The 19,964-nt window shown below is 38.1% G+C and overlaps 1 protein-coding gene across 11 annotated transcripts in view; it reads left to right on the top strand.

Annotated features, from left to right (window-relative positions):
• DCX (doublecortin) overlaps positions 1-19,964 on the top strand; it is a 125,102-nt gene that overhangs the window by 96,703 nt on the left and 8,435 nt on the right. For 4 of the 11 annotated variants that reach the window (XR_012429969.1, XM_045384474.3, XM_045384470.3 and 1 more), the window contains exon 6: positions 8,891-8,988. The exons of 3 other annotated variants lie outside the window; for them this stretch is intronic. Coding sequence is in view for 7 of the 8 variants with exons in the window: in XM_045384474.3 (XP_045240409.1) it covers positions 8,891-8,988 (98 nt within the window). In the remaining variant the exon portion in view is untranslated. The remainder of the gene's footprint in view (positions 1-8,890; positions 8,989-19,964) is intronic. 4 more of the 11 variants (XM_005594381.5, XM_005594380.5, XM_015444194.4 and 1 more) reach the window with 1 other exon arrangement.

Raw genomic sequence — 19,964 nt, 5'->3', positions numbered from 1 at the left:
CTTTGGAATGTATGTGTGAAAACCAAAGGGTCTGTCTCTTGGCCTTCTTCTGAAGTAAGTTGAAACCACCTTGGATCCACTTGGATGGCCTTCCAGGAAAAACTCCCTGTATTTGTAAGGAGAAAACAAGGTATCTTTGGACTGGAATGAATAAAAGCTTAGAGCATCTCAGTATGAGAAAAATGAGGAAGTGGCAGAATTGTGTGTTGAGATCTCCCTCTGCAAGGCATCAGGGAGTTACAGAACACAAGACAGAAAATGAATTGCTAGAAGTTCACAGTGGGAGGTATGTGATGTGCTAACTTTAAGGAAATTTTGAAATAGAATCTGTGAGCAAGTCCCAAAGCCACCATCCATTGAGGAGGGGCAGAGTGTATACCATTTACGCAAGTCATACCCTCTCTGAACCCCCATATCCTTGTTAATTAAAAGGAGACTAGTAATACCTGGCCACCATCTCTTAGAGCTATCAGGAGAATAATTTGAGTTCATGTATGGTAAAATGCTCTGAAAATAACTGCAGAAAAACAGTTGAAATTATAAAAGGGGCTCTGAAATTATTATCATAGCTCTTTTGATAAACTGGGGTTGTTTTAAATGAGGAATATTTCAAAATGACATCAAATAAAAACCATGAGGCTTGATTTTGAGTTGGGCTCAAATGTTGGGCTTAGGATGGAAGGAAAAGCCAGGGCTAAGTGAATGGGCATTAACTTGGTTTGGTCTGTGGTCAAAGGTTGGGAGAAACGTAGATGCCAAGCTGTCCCTTTATTTTCTGTACCATTCTGGTCATGTAAACTTGAGCCCAGGAAGTATAATGACTCATGTAACTTGCTGTCCAGGCAACTCTATAATTGCTACACCTGGGGCCTCTTATGCCCAACTTGTACTCAGTTGCCTCCAAGTTTCCAGGAATCGGTTCAGCCTCCAGACAAGGGAATCCGCAGTTTGGGAGTTTAGCATCAACTCTGCCTGGCTGGTGACCCCACTTTGTCCTTGGCCAAAAACTCACACCAAAAACTAGACTTTCTCATTTTTCTTTGGGAACTAACCTCTCCCTACTCGATCCACACATACAGGCCTTATTACTCATCCCCCAGGAACCCATTTTTCCCTATATATTTAAATCTCCGTAAATCTAGATAAGTCAGCCTAGTTTCCTTACCAACTATCCTGTTTGGCCTTGTGCTGTTCCATTCTGACAGGAAAGGCAGACAGAGCCAAGGAGCTAAAGATGAGTACAAAGACAAGAACAGGCATAATCATTCAGAGGAGCCAGTGAACCAAGACTGCAGGACCAAGCTTGGCAATTGTGCTGCGTAGCTGAAGGGCACCAACTGAGAGGGTTGACAGACAGGGCATAGATACTATCTTCCCGGGGAACTTTGTAACATGAGGGTAGTTACGTGTCATGCTAAATGCTCTGTCTGCTATTGTTTCATGACACTGTGTATGATACCCAACTGGTTCGGTGAATGAAAGAAAGCTCTTGCTAACCACTTTCTAAATCTAAACCAGACCGAATAGGATAGAAGCCCCGAAGATGGGTGTCAGCTCTGCTGTCTGTCTTTTTTCATTACTTTCTCTTTTCTCGGCCACAACTTTCACCCTCCTCATAGGAAGGAATTTCAGAAGCAATTAGGTTTTTTGTTTGTTTGTTTGTTTGTTTTGTTTTGTTTTGTTTTTTAAGAGCCTATGTTAGCAAAAACAAAAAAACCATATAGGCTTTGGAATCAAAGAAACTTACATTCAGATCCTGTATTTGCTACCCCTAGCTGGAACATATGTGTGTGTGTGTGTGTGTGTGTGTGTGTGTGTGTGTGTGTGTGTGTGTGTATGAGAGAGAGAGAGAGAGACAGAGAGAGAGAGAGAGAGAAAGAAAGAAAGAAAGAAAGAAAGAAAGAAAGAAAGAAAGAAAGAAAGAAAGAAAGAAAGAAAGAAAGAAAGAAGAGTGCCTGACCCATCACAGACACTCAATAAAGAGTAATTTTTATCCTATTTTTGTTGATAAGATTGAAAAGGTGGCCTAGGAGGTAGAAAAGTTTTTGATGCCCCTTGTTGCCAAGGGGAAAAATGGACTATACAAGAGTTGAAAGAGATGAGAGAATTTGGATCATGTATAAATAAAAGGTCAGAACAGTGAGACAATGCTGTGGTTCTGAGAAGGGAAATGAGAAAGAGAGACAAGTTAAAGATGGAGAAGATCCACCAAGGCATTTCCTAATTCCCACTTAGAAATGGAAGCTCAAAGACAAGAGCTAAGGATGGTTAGTAAAGAAGAATAAAGGAAAATGAGGAATATCAAACAGTGGTGCCATTTCCAGCCACTCTTAAAATGAAATGTGGACCTACATGGATTTACCAATCCAAGCACACAAAGTTCATCAGACCCTATTTGTATTATTTCCTGCTGCCTCTTTTACTTGACATTTATGTGAACTGGCTCTAGAATCCATGTCAAATGGCACCTTTCCAGATTTTTGTCCCACAGAATCCATAGACAAAGTGTGCCTTTGGATACATTTTATCTAGTCTGTAAATGTAGGGCCTCCTTCAGCTTGTAATGAATCTACATTTAACTGTGCAAGTCTACATTACTTAATTTCTCTATGTCCACTTTTGGATTTCGTTCTATCAGGGAACTCTGGGAACGTCTGAGAAAGTGTCTGTATTTTTACAACAATGCAGTGAATGGTAGTTAAATTATTAAAAGCTGATTTCCAAAATGCTTGTTGAATGTTGATGACAAAATTAAGTCCTTTATTTATAGACAGCTTAAGATTAATTCTTAATTTTAAAAGGGAGAGGAATGGGTGGAGAATTGGGAACATACATAAATGTACACATATGCAGAGAATATATAGAGAGGCATATATGGAATATGTACTTATGTACTGCCCCTAAAGTTACTGAGTGAAAATGTTTCAGAGGATACTGACAAAAGACCTGGAAGTTGCTGAAGAGCGTATGCATTCAGTTCTGTAACCAATAAATAGAAACTGACTCACATGGACACATGCTTGTGCTTAACAATTTTCCACACTTTGGCAAGACCAGTGGACTCATTTTCAGCTAGATAAGTGTGTAGGTAAAAAAGAGAGTTCTAATATTGATGGTGTAGCAACCATCCCTTTATAGCTTGGCTAACAAATACTGGGACACTAGAATCTGTGAAGTATATAGCAATCATGTAAAAAAAATGCCAGAGGAGAACTTAATGGGGTTGCCCACTACTGTCAGACTTTATGGCTGAGGTTGCAGCTCTTTTGGAAGAGTTCTATTGTGTCAGCTCATATAGGTCTCCAAGATTGCTTCTTACCTTGAGTGCTATGGGTCAGGTCTGCTGGGGAAGCCCTCAGGCACTATAGGTGGTCCATTAACTCTTTCAACTATTAACTCCTTCATTTCTGACAAAGAGTAATTCACTGCTTTTTGACTCCACAGCCTCTTGCCTTTTCCAAAGTGCATTTGTTATTCACAAAAAAGCCTAGTGCCTTGACAAAGTCTAGTGCCCACATTCTTGGTGCTGTTTGGCACAGGTCGTGTTCTTTGAGTGGTTTATATGGTATGTAAACACAATACTCTATGCTTATCTGGCCTCTAGGTCCCTATCTACCATGGTATTCATTCTCTCCCTCCCCCGTGGCCTTAGTGAACCATCACCACCCCTTACCTGGATTAGTGCAATGTCTTCTAACCAACCTCTTTGCTTCTACCCTACCCCTTCCCACTCTGCCCTCTGTCTTAACCAACCACAGTAGCTGGAGCTTTAAAATGCAAATTTGATATCACTTTCAGCTTAAAATTCTTCTGTGACTCTCCTTCAGAAACCAAATGCAAACTTCTTAATAGGCTACACAAAAAGGCTGCCAGGGGCTGACCCTTATCCTCTGTCTCCAGCCTCATCTCCTGAAACTCCCTGCTGGCACCCTGTGCTTCAGCCATTATGAGTTACTTGCACTTCTGTTATCATAATGTATTCTCTCACACATTCGTGTCTTTGTTCCTGCTGGTGCAATTTTTTTTAACTTTTTTTTTAGGTTCAGGGATACATGTGCAGGTGTGTTATATAGGTAAACTGCATGTCATGGGAGTTTGGTGTGGAGATTATTTTGTTAACCAGGTAACAAGCATAGTACCTAATAGGTAGCTTTTCTGATCCTCTCCCTCCTTCCACCCTCTACCCTCAACTAGGCCTCATTGACTGTTGTTCCCCTCTTTGTGTCCATGTGTTCTCATCATTTAGCTCCCACTTACAAGTATGAAATTAGATATTTGGTTTTCTGTTCCTGTGTTAGTTTGCTAAGGATAATGGCCTCCAGCTTCATCCATGGTACTGCAAAGTACATAATCTTGTTCTTTTTCATGGCTGCATAGTTTTCTGTGGTATATATGCACCACATTTTCATTATCCAGTCTATCATCGATGGGAATTTAGGTTGATTCCATGTCTTTGCTATTGTGAATAGTACTGCAATGATTATACACATGCATGTGTTGTTATGGTAGAATGATTTATATTCCTTGGGGTGTATACCCAATAATAAGGTTGCTGGGTCAAATGGTAATTCTGTTTTAAGTTCTTTGAGGAATCACCACACTGCTTTTCAAAATGGTTGAAGTAATTTACATTCCCACTATCAGTGCATAAGCATTCCCTTTTCTCTACAACCTTGCCAGCATGTTATTTTTTGACTTTTTTTTTTTTTTTTTTTTTTTTGAGACCAAGTCTCACTCTGTCACCCAGACTGGAGTATAGTATCATGATCTCAGCTCACTGCAACCTCCACCTCCCTGGTTCAAGCAATTCTCCTGCCTCAGCCTCCCAAGTAGCTGGGATTACAGGCACATGCCACCACACTCAGCTAATTTTTGTATTTTTAGTAGAGACAGGGTTTCACCACATTGGCCAGGATGGTCTCGAACTCCTGACCTCGTGATCAGCCTGCCTCAGCCTCCCAAAGTGCTGGGATTACAGGCATGAGCCACCATGCCTGGCCAACTTTTTATTAATAGCCATTCTGACTGGTGTGAGATGGTATCTCATTGTGGTTTTGATTTGAGTTTCTCTAATTATTAGTGATGTGGAGCATGTTTTCATATGCTTGTTGGCTACATGAATGTCTTCTTGTGAAAAGTATCTGCCTGTTCATGCCCTTTGCCCACTTTTTAATGGGATTGTTTGTTTGTTTCCTGTAAATTTGCTTAAGTTCCTTATAGATGATGGATATTAGACCTTCGTAAGATGCATAGTTTGCAAGTATTTTCTACCATTCTGTAGGTTGTCTGTTCACTCTGTTGATAGTTTCTTTCACTGTGCAGAAGCTCTTTAGTTTAATTAGATCCTGTTTGTCAATTTTTGCTTTTTTTTTTGAAATTGCTTTTGATATCTTTATTATTAAATCTTTGACAAGTCCTATGTGCTGAATGGTATTGCCTAGGTTGTCTTCCAGGGTTTTTCATTTAAGTCTTTGATCCACCTTGAATTAATTTTTGTACATGGTGTAAGGAAAGGGCCCAGATTCAATCTTCTGCATATTGCTAGCCAGTTATCCCAGCACCATTTATTGAATAGGGAGTCCTTTCCCTATTGCTTATTTTTGTCAACGATCAGATGGTTGTAGGTGTGTGGCCTTATTTCCAGGCTCTCTGTTCTATTCCATTGGTCTGTGTGTCTGTTTTTGTACCAGTACTGTGCTGTTTTGGTTACTGTAGCCCTGTGTTATAGTTTAGTCAGGTAATGTGATGCCTCCAGCTTTGTTCTTTTTGCTTATAGTTGCCTTGGTTATTTGGGCTATTTTTTTGGTTCCATATGAATTTTAAAATAGTTTTTCCTAGTTCTGTGAAGAATGTCATTGGTAGTTTGATAGGAATAACATTGAATCTGTACATTGTTTTGGGCAGTATGGCCATTTTAATGATATTGATTCTTACTATCCATGAGCATAGAATGTTTTCCCATTTGTTTATGTCTTCTCTGATTTCTTTGAGAAGTGTTTTGTAATTCTCATTGTAGAGATCTTTCACCTCCCTAGTTAGCTGTATTCCTAGGTATTTTATTCTGTCTCTAACAAATATGAATGGGACTGTATTCCTGATTTGGCTCTCAGCTTGGCTGTTGTTGGTGTGTAGGAAGGCTAGTGATGTTTGTGCCTTGATTTTGTATCCTGAGACTTTGCCGATATTGTTTATCAGATCATGGAGTTTTGGGGCAGATACTATGGGGTTTTCTAGATATAGAATCATGTCACCTATAGAGATGGTTTGACTTCCTCTCTTCCTATTTGGATGCCTTTTATTTATTTGTCTTGACTGATTGCTCTGGCCAGAATTTCCAATACTATGTTGAATAAGAGTGGTGAGAGAGGGACCAGGCAAAGTGGCTCACGATTGTAATCGCAGCACTTTGGAAGGCTGAGGCAGGAGGATCATGAGGTCAACAGATTGAGATCACCCTGGCCAACATGGTGAAACCCCATCTCTACTAAAAATACAAAAATTAGCTGGGCATGGTGGCGCCTGCCTGTAGTCCTAGCTATTTGGGAGGCTGAGGCAGGAGAATCACTTGAACCTGGGAGGTGGAGGTTGCAGTGAGCCAAGATCGTGCCACTGCACTCCAGCCTGGTGATAGAGCAAGACTCCGTCTCAAAAAACAACAACAATAACAACAACAAAGGGAATGGTGAGAGAGGACATCCTTGTCTTGTGCTGGTTTTCAAGGGGAATGCTTCCAGCTTTTGCCCATTCAGTATGATGTTAACTATGAGTTTGTTGTAGATGACTCTTAACATTTTGAAGTGTGTTCCTTCAATGCCTAGATTATTGAGAGTTGTTAACATGAAAGGATGTTGGCAATTCTAATGCCTAGAACACCCTTCCTATCCTCTCTGCCTATGTGTTGTTATGGTAGAATGATTCTATCTCTGATTCATCGTTTTTTAAGGGCTTTATTGAGATACAATTTACATAACATATAATTTACTAATTTAACATATGCAACTCAGTGGGTTTTAGTTTGGCCATGGAGTTGTACAACCAACATCACTATTTAATGTCAGAATATCTTTGCCTTCCCCAAAGAAAACTTGTACCCAATAGCAGACTTTCAATCTCCTGCCCTTCCTCCAACCCCTGGAAACTATTAATCTACTCTCTGTCTTTATTGATTTGCCTATTTCAGATTCATCTTTCAAGATTTCTCAGGTGTTGCTCTCTCTTGTTTGTCTTTCAGGCCCCAGATTTCAAAGTCTATTATCTGGATTCCAGTAATACCCTATGCAAGGCTATGTCTTAGCGTTTATTTCACTGAATTCTTGCCTGCCTCCCCCAGGAAGTAACAGTCCTCTCTGAAACCCCAATGTCTAACACTTTGCTTGGCTCATAGGTAGTGCTCCATAGCTACTGGCTAAATGAAAGAACGACAGGGAGGAGGGCTTCTCAATGAGTGGGTGAGAGATGAATGAGGATATAAGCCAGACAGTGAATGCTTAAGTATCCATTTTTCAGCTCACTTGCACTTAAATAAACTTACCAACCACTACACTGATGTCTCTTCCATCTCTACAGTTGATGTGCATGTTCCAGAACCTAGGGAAATATTTCCATAAGTGGTGCAGAAGGAATATATCCTCAGGAAATATTCATGATACAGCAGTTTAAGCTTTACCTATGGGACTAACAGGAACACTCTCAGGCCATCTTTCTGCTTAATGTTTTCAATTTTCAATTTTCTATTTATTCTCTCTCTCCCCACCCCACTCCCTCTCCCTCCCCCTCTCTCTTCCTATCCCCCAGTCTCCACACAACCTCAGGATATTTGCCTTTGTTTTTAAAGCACATTTTAGAATATCTCTGTTTAACAATGTAGGTCTTAAGACTTAAAAAAAATACTTTAGTATGAAATGTCTGAACAAGAATCCACTTTGAAAGCTAATATTCCACATTTCTTTCTTCATGATTGTATATTAAAAAGTTCATTAGCAAGGGAATATAAAACAATTTAACAACACAATAGAATATAAAGATGTTTAAAAAGAAACTCTCTGATTTTCAACATTTTCTTGGCTGGAGCCAAATGGGGGTAAACCCTGACTCTGGCTACCGTTTTGGATCTTTATGTGTCTCTATGTCTTTCACCATGTTTCAACTTCCTCCTTCTCTTTTAATATCTTATCATCTTCCATGTCTCTTTTCTCCTCCATTCCTGATCTCTTTGTCACTCTCTCTTTTTTGATTTTCTCCTCTGCCCATTCTGCTGCCTGAGGCTTCTTTTAATGTTTCACCTCATTCTTCCTAACTAGTCTATTTTGTCTTTCTTACATCCTGTTCCTTTCACACATGCAGAATGAGATAGGAAAGGCACAATGGTGGGGCATGAGCAGGAAAAGAGAGTGGGAGAGACTAACAATAGGGCTGTCTTTCGCCTACCCCATCATCTGCCACCAAAGGAAATGTGTACTGGTCCAAATTGCCCATATTTTTTCCTCTTTAAGGTAAGGCACATAAGCTCTCTGTGCCTCACTTTTGTCCTCTATAAAATTAAAGCAAAATAGTACCTTCCCAGACTACCTCCCAGAGATGTTAGGGGCAAACCTGGGAATGAATACGAAAAATGTTTGAAAAGAAACAGACCCCTGTGATTGGGAAGCACTGAGGAGGAAAGGGTGGGAGGATGATGGCCTTGCACTGCATAGGGATCCAATTAACTGAGGACTGCAGTTCTTGCCCCTTTGAGGAGTGTGTTTCTTTTCATCTTTGTTCTACTCACCACATCACTTGGTTGTCTGTGTACCTTGTTTGAATGTTCTTAGTGTCTTCAGAGGGGAAGGATAACTTGCTCCTTTGTATGCTGTTGATTTTTATCCCTTCCTTTTCTCTTGCCTTGGGCTAGCAAACGGAACCTCCAGCAGCCAGCTCTCTACCCCCAAGTCTAAGCAGTCTCCCATCTCTACGCCCACCAGTCCTGGCAGCCTCCGGAAGCACAAGGTATTATGTCTCTTATACCTTACTAAACCTCTTTGCACTCAGAGATTCCTGAATGGCTCGGTGAAGGTTTTCTCTTCCATTCCAACTCAAAAGCACATTAAGGCCAGAAATTTTCTTCATCTGGCTCCATTAACTTGAAGTTCTGGGAATCCAAGCAGGGAGCAAGCTTCTAGTCATTTTTATTTATTCCTCCAGTTCCTGATTTATTTCCTGCTACATTCTAACACTTCTTCCAAAGGGTTTCCAAAAGGTCTCCAAAGCTAATGAGGTAACCAAACCCTGCTTTGGGACATGGGTTGAGCACTTGTCTCCCCAATTCAGAGACATAGCAAAGGGGGTGTTCAGGGCACTTTATGTCACCAGGCACCAGTCAGTGGAAATGACAAAGATAGCAGTCCCAAAAAGTTGCACTGAGTTACCTACTCCATTTAGATTTACTGGACATCAACAAATGAATAGCTCCTACTTTCACTATGTACCCTTTATCACCAGGCAGATTCTGGTGCAGTGTAGGAAGAGAACACATATACACATTGCACTGGCCTTGGCCACCATGTATACCCCTTAAACTATTCCAAATAAATATATCATTAAATAACAGAGCACATAAATTCCCTAGCCCCACTATCCAAACAGATTCTCACCCAAAAATCTCTGTGTAGAAAATATGCAATGGTCACTGCCTTGAATTTCTTATACCTAAGGCAGTGTTGATGTGACTTATTCTCTGAATACCATACTGTGGAGCAACTTCCTCTAGCCTTCTCTAATCTTTTTCCTGCTCACAAGACTGGGTGTGAGATGGTAAAAGGCAAAAAGCCACCAATATGACTAACTGCATCACAGAATCAGAGATGGTCAGAGATGGAAGACACCTTAGATGGAGATAAATTAGTTTTATTTGATTCTCTAAATAATCTTATGAGGTTTGACATTTTACAGATGAGGAAATTGAGAGCCAAAAGGTTAAGTTACTTACCAGGGTAACATATCTAGCCATAAGAGTGGTACCCAAATCACCACCAGTGGTATGCTGTAGCCAGCTCACACGAGGTGGTGAGAGCTGATTGTGTACATTTCTTCTCAACTCTGTATTGAGTGACATCATATTTGTAACTTGAATTTGGCCATGGTGGGAATATGTACACCATGGACATTAACAAATACTATAAGTCAAGGTTGTTTTTTTCTCACAGTCAGTTGCTAAACAGTTAACAGCACACCACTGCCCGTCATCCATTTTCATTTTCTTTTTTCTATATCAGTCTTTTAATTTCCTGGCTAATCTGGCTACTGCCTGCCCCACAATTTCTAATGTCTGTTCCGTTGCTTTAATGGCCCCTTTAACTTCTGCTATTGAACCTTCCAGAACTTTCTGATTGTCCTGTTGAGCTATTTCATTTCATCAAAGAAGTATTTACTGAACTCTGTGTAACCAGTGTTACCTAGAGATTATGAGATGGATGAAAATAGTTTTTACAGTTGGCTTTTAGTTATTCTTTGCTGAGCAGCAAAGCTTGTAAATATGGACATGCCAAAATGGGAACAGACTACTTCTGTTGTTCCACTGTCCACACAGCACCTCCTATATGCCTTTCTGCCCCTACCTTCCTTTTGGGAGGCATGATTTACCCTAGCACTTTCCATCGGTACCTTCCCTAAAGTGTGAAGGCAGCTTGGACATTTGTTCTGCACACTCGAGTTATTGAGTTTTTCAACTGACATGTTCAGGTCATTTACGCTGAGGACCCATCATCCATAATCCCACCAAGGTGAGTTGTTTGCATTGTTAAACTATTTTTCCTGGCTGGGCTTGCAGGCACTTATGGCTTGTTTGTTTACTGACTCAATTCTAACCATTGAAGACTAGAACAAGCTCACAGGTGGCTGCATTGTCAGAGCTTCACTGTTTTCTTAACTGTGGAATTTTCAGTGTTTCATTTTATTTTTAAAATTACTCTTTTTAAAGACAGTTAAGCAAGCAAATGTTAAGTAATACATTATATCATTTTCTAGAGCAAGCTTTTAAATAAAGTAAACATTTAAATTTGGTATAATTCTCACTATTTTTAAAGCTCTTTATTTTTATATCGTTTCAAACTTACAGAAGAGTTGCAAAAATAATAAACAACTTATGTATCTCTTTACAGGGATTCACTAGTTGTTTATATTTTGCCTCATCTACTTATTTTTAATGTTCTCCCTCTCTCTCTCTCTATATATATATATGTGTGTGTGTATATATATATATAGACACATACACAAATAAATACATATAGTACATGTTATTTTTTCTGAACCATTTGAGATTAACATCATGGGCAAACATTATGCCCCTTTACCCCTCAATATGTCAGTATGTAGTTCCTAAGAACAAGGACTTTTTCTTTCATAACCATAGCGCAATCATCAAAATTAGGAAATTTAACACTGGCACAATACTATTATATACTCTACAGTCCATATTCAAACTTTATCAATTGCTTTAATAATGTTTTTTTTTTTTCTGGTCCAAAATCCAATCTAGAATCACATGTTGCAAGTTCTCATGTCCCTTTAGTCTTCTTTAATCTGGAAAAGTCCCTGAGACTCTCTATCTCTCAGTACAGTATATTGTAGAAATAAAGGGTACAGGCCAGTTATTTGGTAGAATGCCTTTCAATTTGGGCTTGTCTGATGTTTCCTTGTGATTAGATTCAGATTCTGAATTTGGGGCAGGAATATCATAGGAGTGATGTTGTATTCTCTCAGTGCATCCTATCAAGAAGCAATAGTGTCATGCTTACACCACCAGTAATGAAGATTGAACTGGTTTTTCTGAATAAGATAAAAAGCTTGTGATCCTGTCTCAGTCCCCATGGATCTCAGGTCCTAGATTCATGCTCCTCCTTTCACACAGCTACCTGAACCTTAGTACCATCAAGTCTCTGGGCAGCAGGTCTGAGCAGATCTCATCTAAACTTCTGTCCAAGTGGACCTGAAAGGTGTGAGTCATGATGCAGACAGGAAGCAGATGGCTGAGGCCATGAGTTTCCTCCTGCACAATTGGAAAAAACTTGAAGTCCCAGCATCCCTTTGGTAACTTTTGATGGCTGTGGCGGGGCCCTAAGCTGTAATCAGCTTCTTGGCTTCTTCTCTTAAGCAGTTCATGGAGAATCTTCTTTAATGCAGCTGCAATGGGGTTAGCCAAAGTCCGCATACTCAAGTGTTACAATGTGGACACGAAGTAAATCCTTGGATAGTTAATGAGAACAACATTTTGCATTTTCATACTGCTTTTTTTTCTATTGCACAGCCATTTTCTCATTTACTCTTATGATATCCCTGTGAAAGAGACAGGGCAGATAGCATTTCCCTTTTACGGATGAGAAAAAAAGAGGTGCAGAGGAAAGACAGTCCCAGTATGATTCAACAAAAATTTATTAAGGATCCCTTTGGAGAAATATGTAGTAAAGATTTTCAAAAAAAACTAGAAGGATAAGGAAACTCTTTCATTTATTTAATTTTTAAAATTTCAGATCAGTGATTGCACCAATGGCTTGAAATTTAGAGGCATTTTGTATGCAGTTGTCTAGAGACTAGAGGGAAGTATATTCAACATAGTATTTGAAAATATAAATAACGTTATTTAAATATGCACTTTCCTCTGCTTCCAGACTTCTTTTGTCCTCTTGTATGTGCTTGGAGAGGCCCTTTGATGAATAAAGTAGGGTCCTGACCCTTAAATCACAGAATGCAACTAACTCTAATATAAGTGGCTTTGGGTAGTATGATCAAGAGCTAACGAAAGGACTGCATGAGCACAAAGGAGGGTGGGAAAGACATCCTACTGGGAGAGAGTGGGAGATGGGGAAAGCTTTTCACAGAGGTAACATTTAAGTGGCTGGTGAAGAGAACAGGCATGCCAGCTTTAAAAAAATCAGCAAGAAACAAAATCACACCATCATAAAATTGCAGGGCACGTTTGGGAAATAGAAAAACCAAACTAGAAGCCAGGTTTCTCAAAACTCCTCCCTGACTTCCTTTGACTATAAGCTCCTTGGACCAGAGACCAACTTTTTGTTTTCTCTAACACAATAGTATTGCCAGCACAGCTGTATTTGTTACAAACATTTTGTTCTGTAGGGCTCCAAGGGACTAAGCAAATGAATTTCAGGTGCAAATTATTTGTATTGCTAAGCAATATGTGTGTTTCTGTATTTCTACATATCAATCAACAACAACAGAATGTTGAGATAATTCCTTTTCCTGAACACTGTTCTACCCATACAAGAAAATACATTTTGAATATGAAATGATTTGATGGAGATACAGTGTTCAGAAGTTCATAATTAGGCCTAGTTCTATGAATTCTCTCCATCGCCTGCATCTCATGCCATTAATTTGGAGTCTCACAGCAGCTACAAGTGAAATCTCTTCAGGATTCTACCCTCGGGCCTTATCCCCGCTTCCTCTGAGATAAAGTTCTGGAACAATCTTCTCAGATAATTTTTTCCATCAACCAAGCAACTCCACTGAAGTATCTGTTGCATGAATAATGCTAAAGCCCGGTGGTTCAGTGTGCCGGGACTCAAGGTGGCCTCCATATTATTAAAAGGTACTTTTGTACTACCTGAAAAATACCCAGGGAGTTCACTAACTTGGCAATGTGTGTACCATTTCTCTTGCTTTGGGGTAACTACAGAAAAAAATAGAATGATTGCAGTTTATAGAATTTTGGAACTAGAAGGAACCTTAAAGATCTTCCTCAATTTTAAGATCTAGAAGCAAGGACCCTGAAAAGGGAAGTTAAATGGCAAAGGTAGGCCTAGAATCTGAGTCTCCAGACTCTTAATCCTGTGCTTTTTATATTACAGTGTTGTTTCATCATATGCAAGTTTAACTTAATGGAATTCATCAATAGTCATAACACAGTAATAGAGCGAACAACTATAAAACCTTCTCTTACATTTGTATACATCATTACATCCTGAATATCACTACATACCTATATATACACATGTATATATATTTATAATATATATAATAAATATATATTATATTTATAATATATATAATAAATATTTTATATTTATTACACTATATACAATATTATAATATATGTGTTATTTAATATATTTATTATATATAATAAATATATATACATGTATACATGTGTATATATAGGTGTGTAGTGATATTATATACATTATATATATACACACATGCATATTGCTGTATATGGGTGCATACTCAGAAATCACATAAATAGTACTTAATTGTCAATATAAAGGATTTTCAAAGGTACTTTAAAACAATAACAGCTTATTGAGATATAATTCCCATAGTATACAAGTCACTCCTTTAAAGGGTACAGTCTGGTGGTTTTTAAGGTAATTTAGTATACCACTATCTACTTTTAGAACATATTCATCACCCTCAAAATAAACCCCTTACCCGTTAGCAATCGCAGCCCCTTCCCCTTTCATCCAACCCCTGGAAACCAACCACTAATCAATTCTGTTTCTATGGGCTAGCATATTTGAAATAGTTCATATAAATTTCCCCCTGAAAACTGCTTTAGCTGCATCCTATAAGTTTTGGTATATTGTGATTTCATTTTCCTTTATCTCAAGGTATTTTCTAATTTTTCTTGTGATTTCTTTTTTGACTCACTGGTTAGTCATCTGTGTGTTATTTAATTTCAACATATATATGAATTTCCTGAATATCTTTTCATTATTGTTTCTAATTTAATTCTACTCGGGCCAAAGAACATAATTTGTATCATTTAAATCCTTTTAAATTTATTGAGAATTGTTTTATGGACTAGCATATGATCTATCCTGGAGAATGTTCCATGGGAGCTTGAAAAGAATATGTATTCTGCTCTCATTGGATAGAATATTCCATAAATGTGTATTTTTTTATAGTATTATTCAAGTCCTCTAATTACTCGTTGGTCTTCTGTCTAGTTGTCCTATCCACTATTGAAAGTGGGATATTTAAGTCTTCACCTAATATAGTTGAATTGTTTGTTTCTCCTTTCAATTCCATCAGTTTTTGCTTCGTGTATTTTGGTACTCTGTTAAGATGCATAAATATTTATATTTATATTTTCTGGATATATTGACTCTTTTTATCATTATAAAATGTTTTTGTCTCTAGTAATAAATTTGTCTTAAAGTCTATTTTTTTTCTGACATCAATACAGCAATTCTAACTCTCTTTAGTTACTGATTGCATGGCAAATCTTTTTCCATCACTTTACTTTCAACATATTTGTGTGTTTGAATCTAAATTGTTTCTCTTTTAGATAGCATTGAGTTGGATCATGTTTTCTAAAAATCTATTTTGCCAGTCTCTGCCTTTAATTGGATTGCTTTATCTACTTATGTTTCACGTAATTATGGTAAAGCGGGAATTACATCTAACATTTTGCAATTTTCTATATATGTTATATCATTTTTTGTTCATTACTTGATACTTGCCTTTTATGTGTTAAATATATTTCTTAGTGAACCATTTTAATTCCCTTGTTGTATTTTTACTAATTTCATTTTGAGTAATATTTTTTAGTGATTGCCCTGAGGATTACAATTTACATTTTAATACACTCTACTTAAGATTAATACAAACTTGATTTAAATTATATATAAAAATTTTGCCATAGCATAGCTCTGTTTCTTTCCCACTCCTTTTTTCTCTTACTGACATACAAATTACATCTTTATACATAATAAGTCCATCAACACAGTCTTGTAATTACTAGTTCTTATAGTTGTCTTTTGAAATAAGCCAGACACAGAAAGAAAAATATGGTATAATCTCACATACATGTGGGATCTAAAAAAAAAAAGGGTCAAATATACAGAGATGGAGAATAAAACAGAGGTTACCAGAAGCCCGGGATAGAAAGGGAAGAAATGAGGTGATATAGGTTAAAGGATACAAAGTAACAGATATATAGGATGAACACATCTAGATATCTTAATGTAAAATATGAGGACTATAGGTAATAAAATTGTATTATTGGGTGAGTAGATTTTAGCTGCTCTTGTCAGCAAAAAAGTAATTATTTCACTATAGTAACCACTATACTATCTATATGTAACCCATAACATTATGTTGCAAACTTCAAATATACACAGTAAAAGAAGAAAAGAGTTACAAAAATAAATTTGTACAGTCTTTTGTGTTTACTTATACATTTACTATTTTTTTAATTATGTGGATTTGAATTACTTTCTCATATACTTTAATTTCTCTGTGGATGATTCTCTTTAATATTCTTTTGCAGGACAGGTCTGCTAGCAATGAATTTTGTGTGTCTATTTGGGAATGTTTTAATTTCTCCTTTATTTGTGATGATAATTTTGAATGAATAGGATAGTTTTGTTTGCTTACCTTAAATGCCTTGATCCAGTAAGACTCCCAGCCTTTGCCGAGGGACTCTGTTCCTGTGTTGGGACATGATTTCAATGCTCTGCCAGGCAGTTTACAACTCCATCTTAGCATTCTCTTGCTGCTTGCACAGGGCCTCAGGGTCAGCCAGTGGGGAAAGATTAGGGCCATCTCACTTCTTTTCTAAGAATATACCAAGTCCTGAACTTGTGCCTGGACTTCTAGATTCCCAGGAATATGTCTGAGCTTTTCAAAGATCCTTATAGGCACATAATTCTATGACTTTTTCCTTTCAAGGTTTTCAGCAGCTTGATTTGCCCCAACTTTTGCCCTCTTCCTCCTACGGCTGCGATTTTTAAACAATTGCAACTGATCAATGCCCCCTGAAAAGGCTGTTCACAGCAAGTGTGCTCTGAGTCAGGTTAAAAAAAGAAGAACCTGGCAAATGGGAGTTTCCAGGAAGCTAACCCACAGGTCAAGGAGTGACAATTCTCTGGGAATGAGTTATATGGGGAGCTCCAAACCCCCAACTGCATCCTCTAGTAACTACTAGATTGCTGTTTTTCACGGGTACAGTAGTTGTGACTGTTGGTTTTCAAGGCTACCATGGAGCTGGGGAGAGGGAAAATGGAAATAGGGCAAGTTGAAACACCAAACATCTTAGTATTTTTACAAGATTCATCAGTGTTTTTTCAATACTGTTTGGACTGTTGCAAGCTTTTGATTGATTTTTAGAGCCCTGAAAAAGTTAATTTTGACAGTTTTGCCAGTGTTACTGCATTTGTTGAGGAACAGATTTTCAGAAGGGCTTATGCCACCTCTCTGGAAGTCCAGAACTCAAAAATACTTTTGACTATGTTCACTTTATTCCAGTACTTCAGAATTAATCCCTTCAGAGATACAACTCCATTGTATGCCACTTTGCCTCAATTCCATTTTACATGTATTCGTTGCATTTCTAGTATTTTCTTGACATTGTACATCCTACCTGTTTATCAGTTTTCTAAGAAACTTCTGTTTGGTAGTTTAGAACGGGGATGCCAAATCCTGCCTGTGTCTTGGTTATATTTGCATGGATGACCCACCCCATCTAAATTTTTTTTTAACGTATTTAAGGGGTTGTAAAAGAGCAAACTCCAAACAAACAATGAGGAATGTGTGACAGAGACCATATGTGACCTGAAAAGAAAACCTAAAATAGTTACTATCTAATCTTTTACAGAAAATTTTGCCAACCCCTGGCTTACAGTGAAGGGATGGTACGTTGACGAGAACTGAGAACCGAGCCTATTTGCTGTAGTTGCCTTTGTTGTGTTTCTTAATCATTCAATATTCCTTTAGGACTCCCAAATTATAGTCTCAGAGCTGGAAGAAACCTTACAGATTGTTCACTGATAAAGAAACCAATATTCAAAAATTTGTTCAATGTTGTAGCATTAATTGGCCAGGGTTCAACCTTGGGTTTCTGAATATGCTTTAATCCTCTTTCCATTATAAGGTGCCTACAAGTTTTCCTGTCACTTCTTTCTCAGCAAAAAGCATTTTCAATGTTAGATAAATTCTCAATGTTACATAAATAAGTCCTTCTCCTCCCCACTCTTGTCTCTCTTCCTCATTTCCACTCTTTTCTCTACCTCAAGGAGAAGCTGTGTTCTCCAATTTTCTTGAACAATCCTCTACTGAAGTTCTTGTCCTTATGATACAAAAGCAGTGGCAAGGCGGTGGGGGTGGGGGTGCCACAGAATTGATTCTATATTTTCCAGTTTTCTTTGGTATCTTATCGACAACATGTATGAAAAAATGTGGTTTTCAAATTGTGTTCCATTTGGGGAAGGTGAGAAAGACAGAACTGGGTGAGATTTTGCCTCCCACACCTCTGGTACAACTAGAACAACTACACTTTTACCTGTTCCATGTATTGGGCTTCCAAGCAAGATTTCATTTGAATAGAGGATTTAAAGGGAGAGAGAGGGAGGAAAGAAGAGAGAGAGAGAGAGAGAGTTAAAAACCAGTGATTTAGACCATGGATGGAGTCCAAAAGGAATCACAAGGATTGTCAAATAAAGCCCTTGGAGAATGGGAAAAAGTCAGTGCCATGTCATCTCCGGCCCTCCATCTCCTCAAGACAGACATAAGGCTTGGGGCAGTACTGCAGCCAGGAATCCCAACTCCTGGAAGCAACAGAAAATAAGTTGGAAGTAGGTAAATGTGGTACATTTTCCCAGCTATCATTTATTCAGGGCCTGAAAGTTCTCTGGAAGATTGAAATGAAACTACATATATATTCACAACTGATTTCGACAGGGGTGCAAATGTCAATCAATGGAGGAAAGACAGTCTCTTCAATAATGCTGCTGGAGCAGTTGAATATTCATAGGCAAAAAAAAGTGTGATGGCCGGGTGCAGTGGATCATGTCTGTAATCCCAGCATTTTCGGAGGCCAAAGTGGAGGATCACTTGAGGTCAAGAGTTCGAAACCAGCCTGGCCAACATGGTGAAAATACTAAAAATACACAAATTAACCGGGCTTAGTGGTGGGCGCCTGTAATCCCGGCTACTCGGGAGGCTGAGGTAGGAGAATCGCTTGAGCCCAGGAGGCAGAGGTTGCAGTGAGTGGAGATCACACCACTGCACTCCAGCCTGGGTGACAGAGAGTGACTCTGTCAAAAAGGAAAAAAAAAAAAAAAAGAAAAAAAAAGTTTCTTGACCTAAACCTCATATCATATGCAAAAATTAAAAATGGATTATAAGCAAAGAATTCTTAGACTTGACAACAAAAGTAAAATCCATAAAATAAAAACTGATAAATTGGGTAAATTTGACTTCAAAAATTAAAAATGTTTGCTCTGCCAAAGACCATGCAAAAGGTGTGAAGGTGTAAAAAGACAAGATATAGACTGGGAGAAAATATTTGCAACCCAATATCTAATTAAAGGCAGGCTTGGAGAATATAAAATAACTGTTAAAACTTAGCAGTAAGAAAAAATCTAATTCAGAAATGAATAAAATCATGAAGAAACATTTAATTGAGGAAGAAATATAGATGAAAACTAAGCACATGAAAGGATGTTAAACATTATTAGCCATCAGGGTAATGCAAATTATAACCACAATGAGATGTCACTGCAAATCCACAAGAATGGCTAAAATGAAAAATGGTAAAAACATCAAATACTGGACATAATGTGGAGAAACTGAACTAGTAATACTTTGCTGGCAGGAGGTGAGACTGTAAATGGTATAGCCACACTGGAAAGCAATATGGCATTCCTTACAAAACTGAAAATGGAATTACCATATGACTCAGCAATTTTAGTCCTGGGTGTCTGTCCCAGAGAAATGAAAATGTATGATCACACAAAAACATGTACAGTACAGGAATGTTTACAGCAGCTTTATTTGCAATAGCCCAAAACTTGAATCATTCAACGTGTGCTTCAACAGGTGAATGGCTAAACAAACTGTGGTACATCTACACCATAGAATACTACTCAGCAATATAAAGGAGCAAATTATTGATACATATAATGGCTTACACAAGTCTCTGAGGAATTATACTGAATGTAAATGGCCAATCACAAATGGTTATATACTGT

Source organism: Macaca fascicularis, chromosome X, assembly GCF_037993035.2.
Source record: "Macaca fascicularis isolate 582-1 chromosome X, T2T-MFA8v1.1".
Lineage (NCBI taxonomy): Eukaryota > Metazoa > Chordata > Mammalia > Primates > Cercopithecidae > Macaca > Macaca fascicularis.
This window is presented reverse-complemented; position numbering and strand designations above follow the sequence as displayed.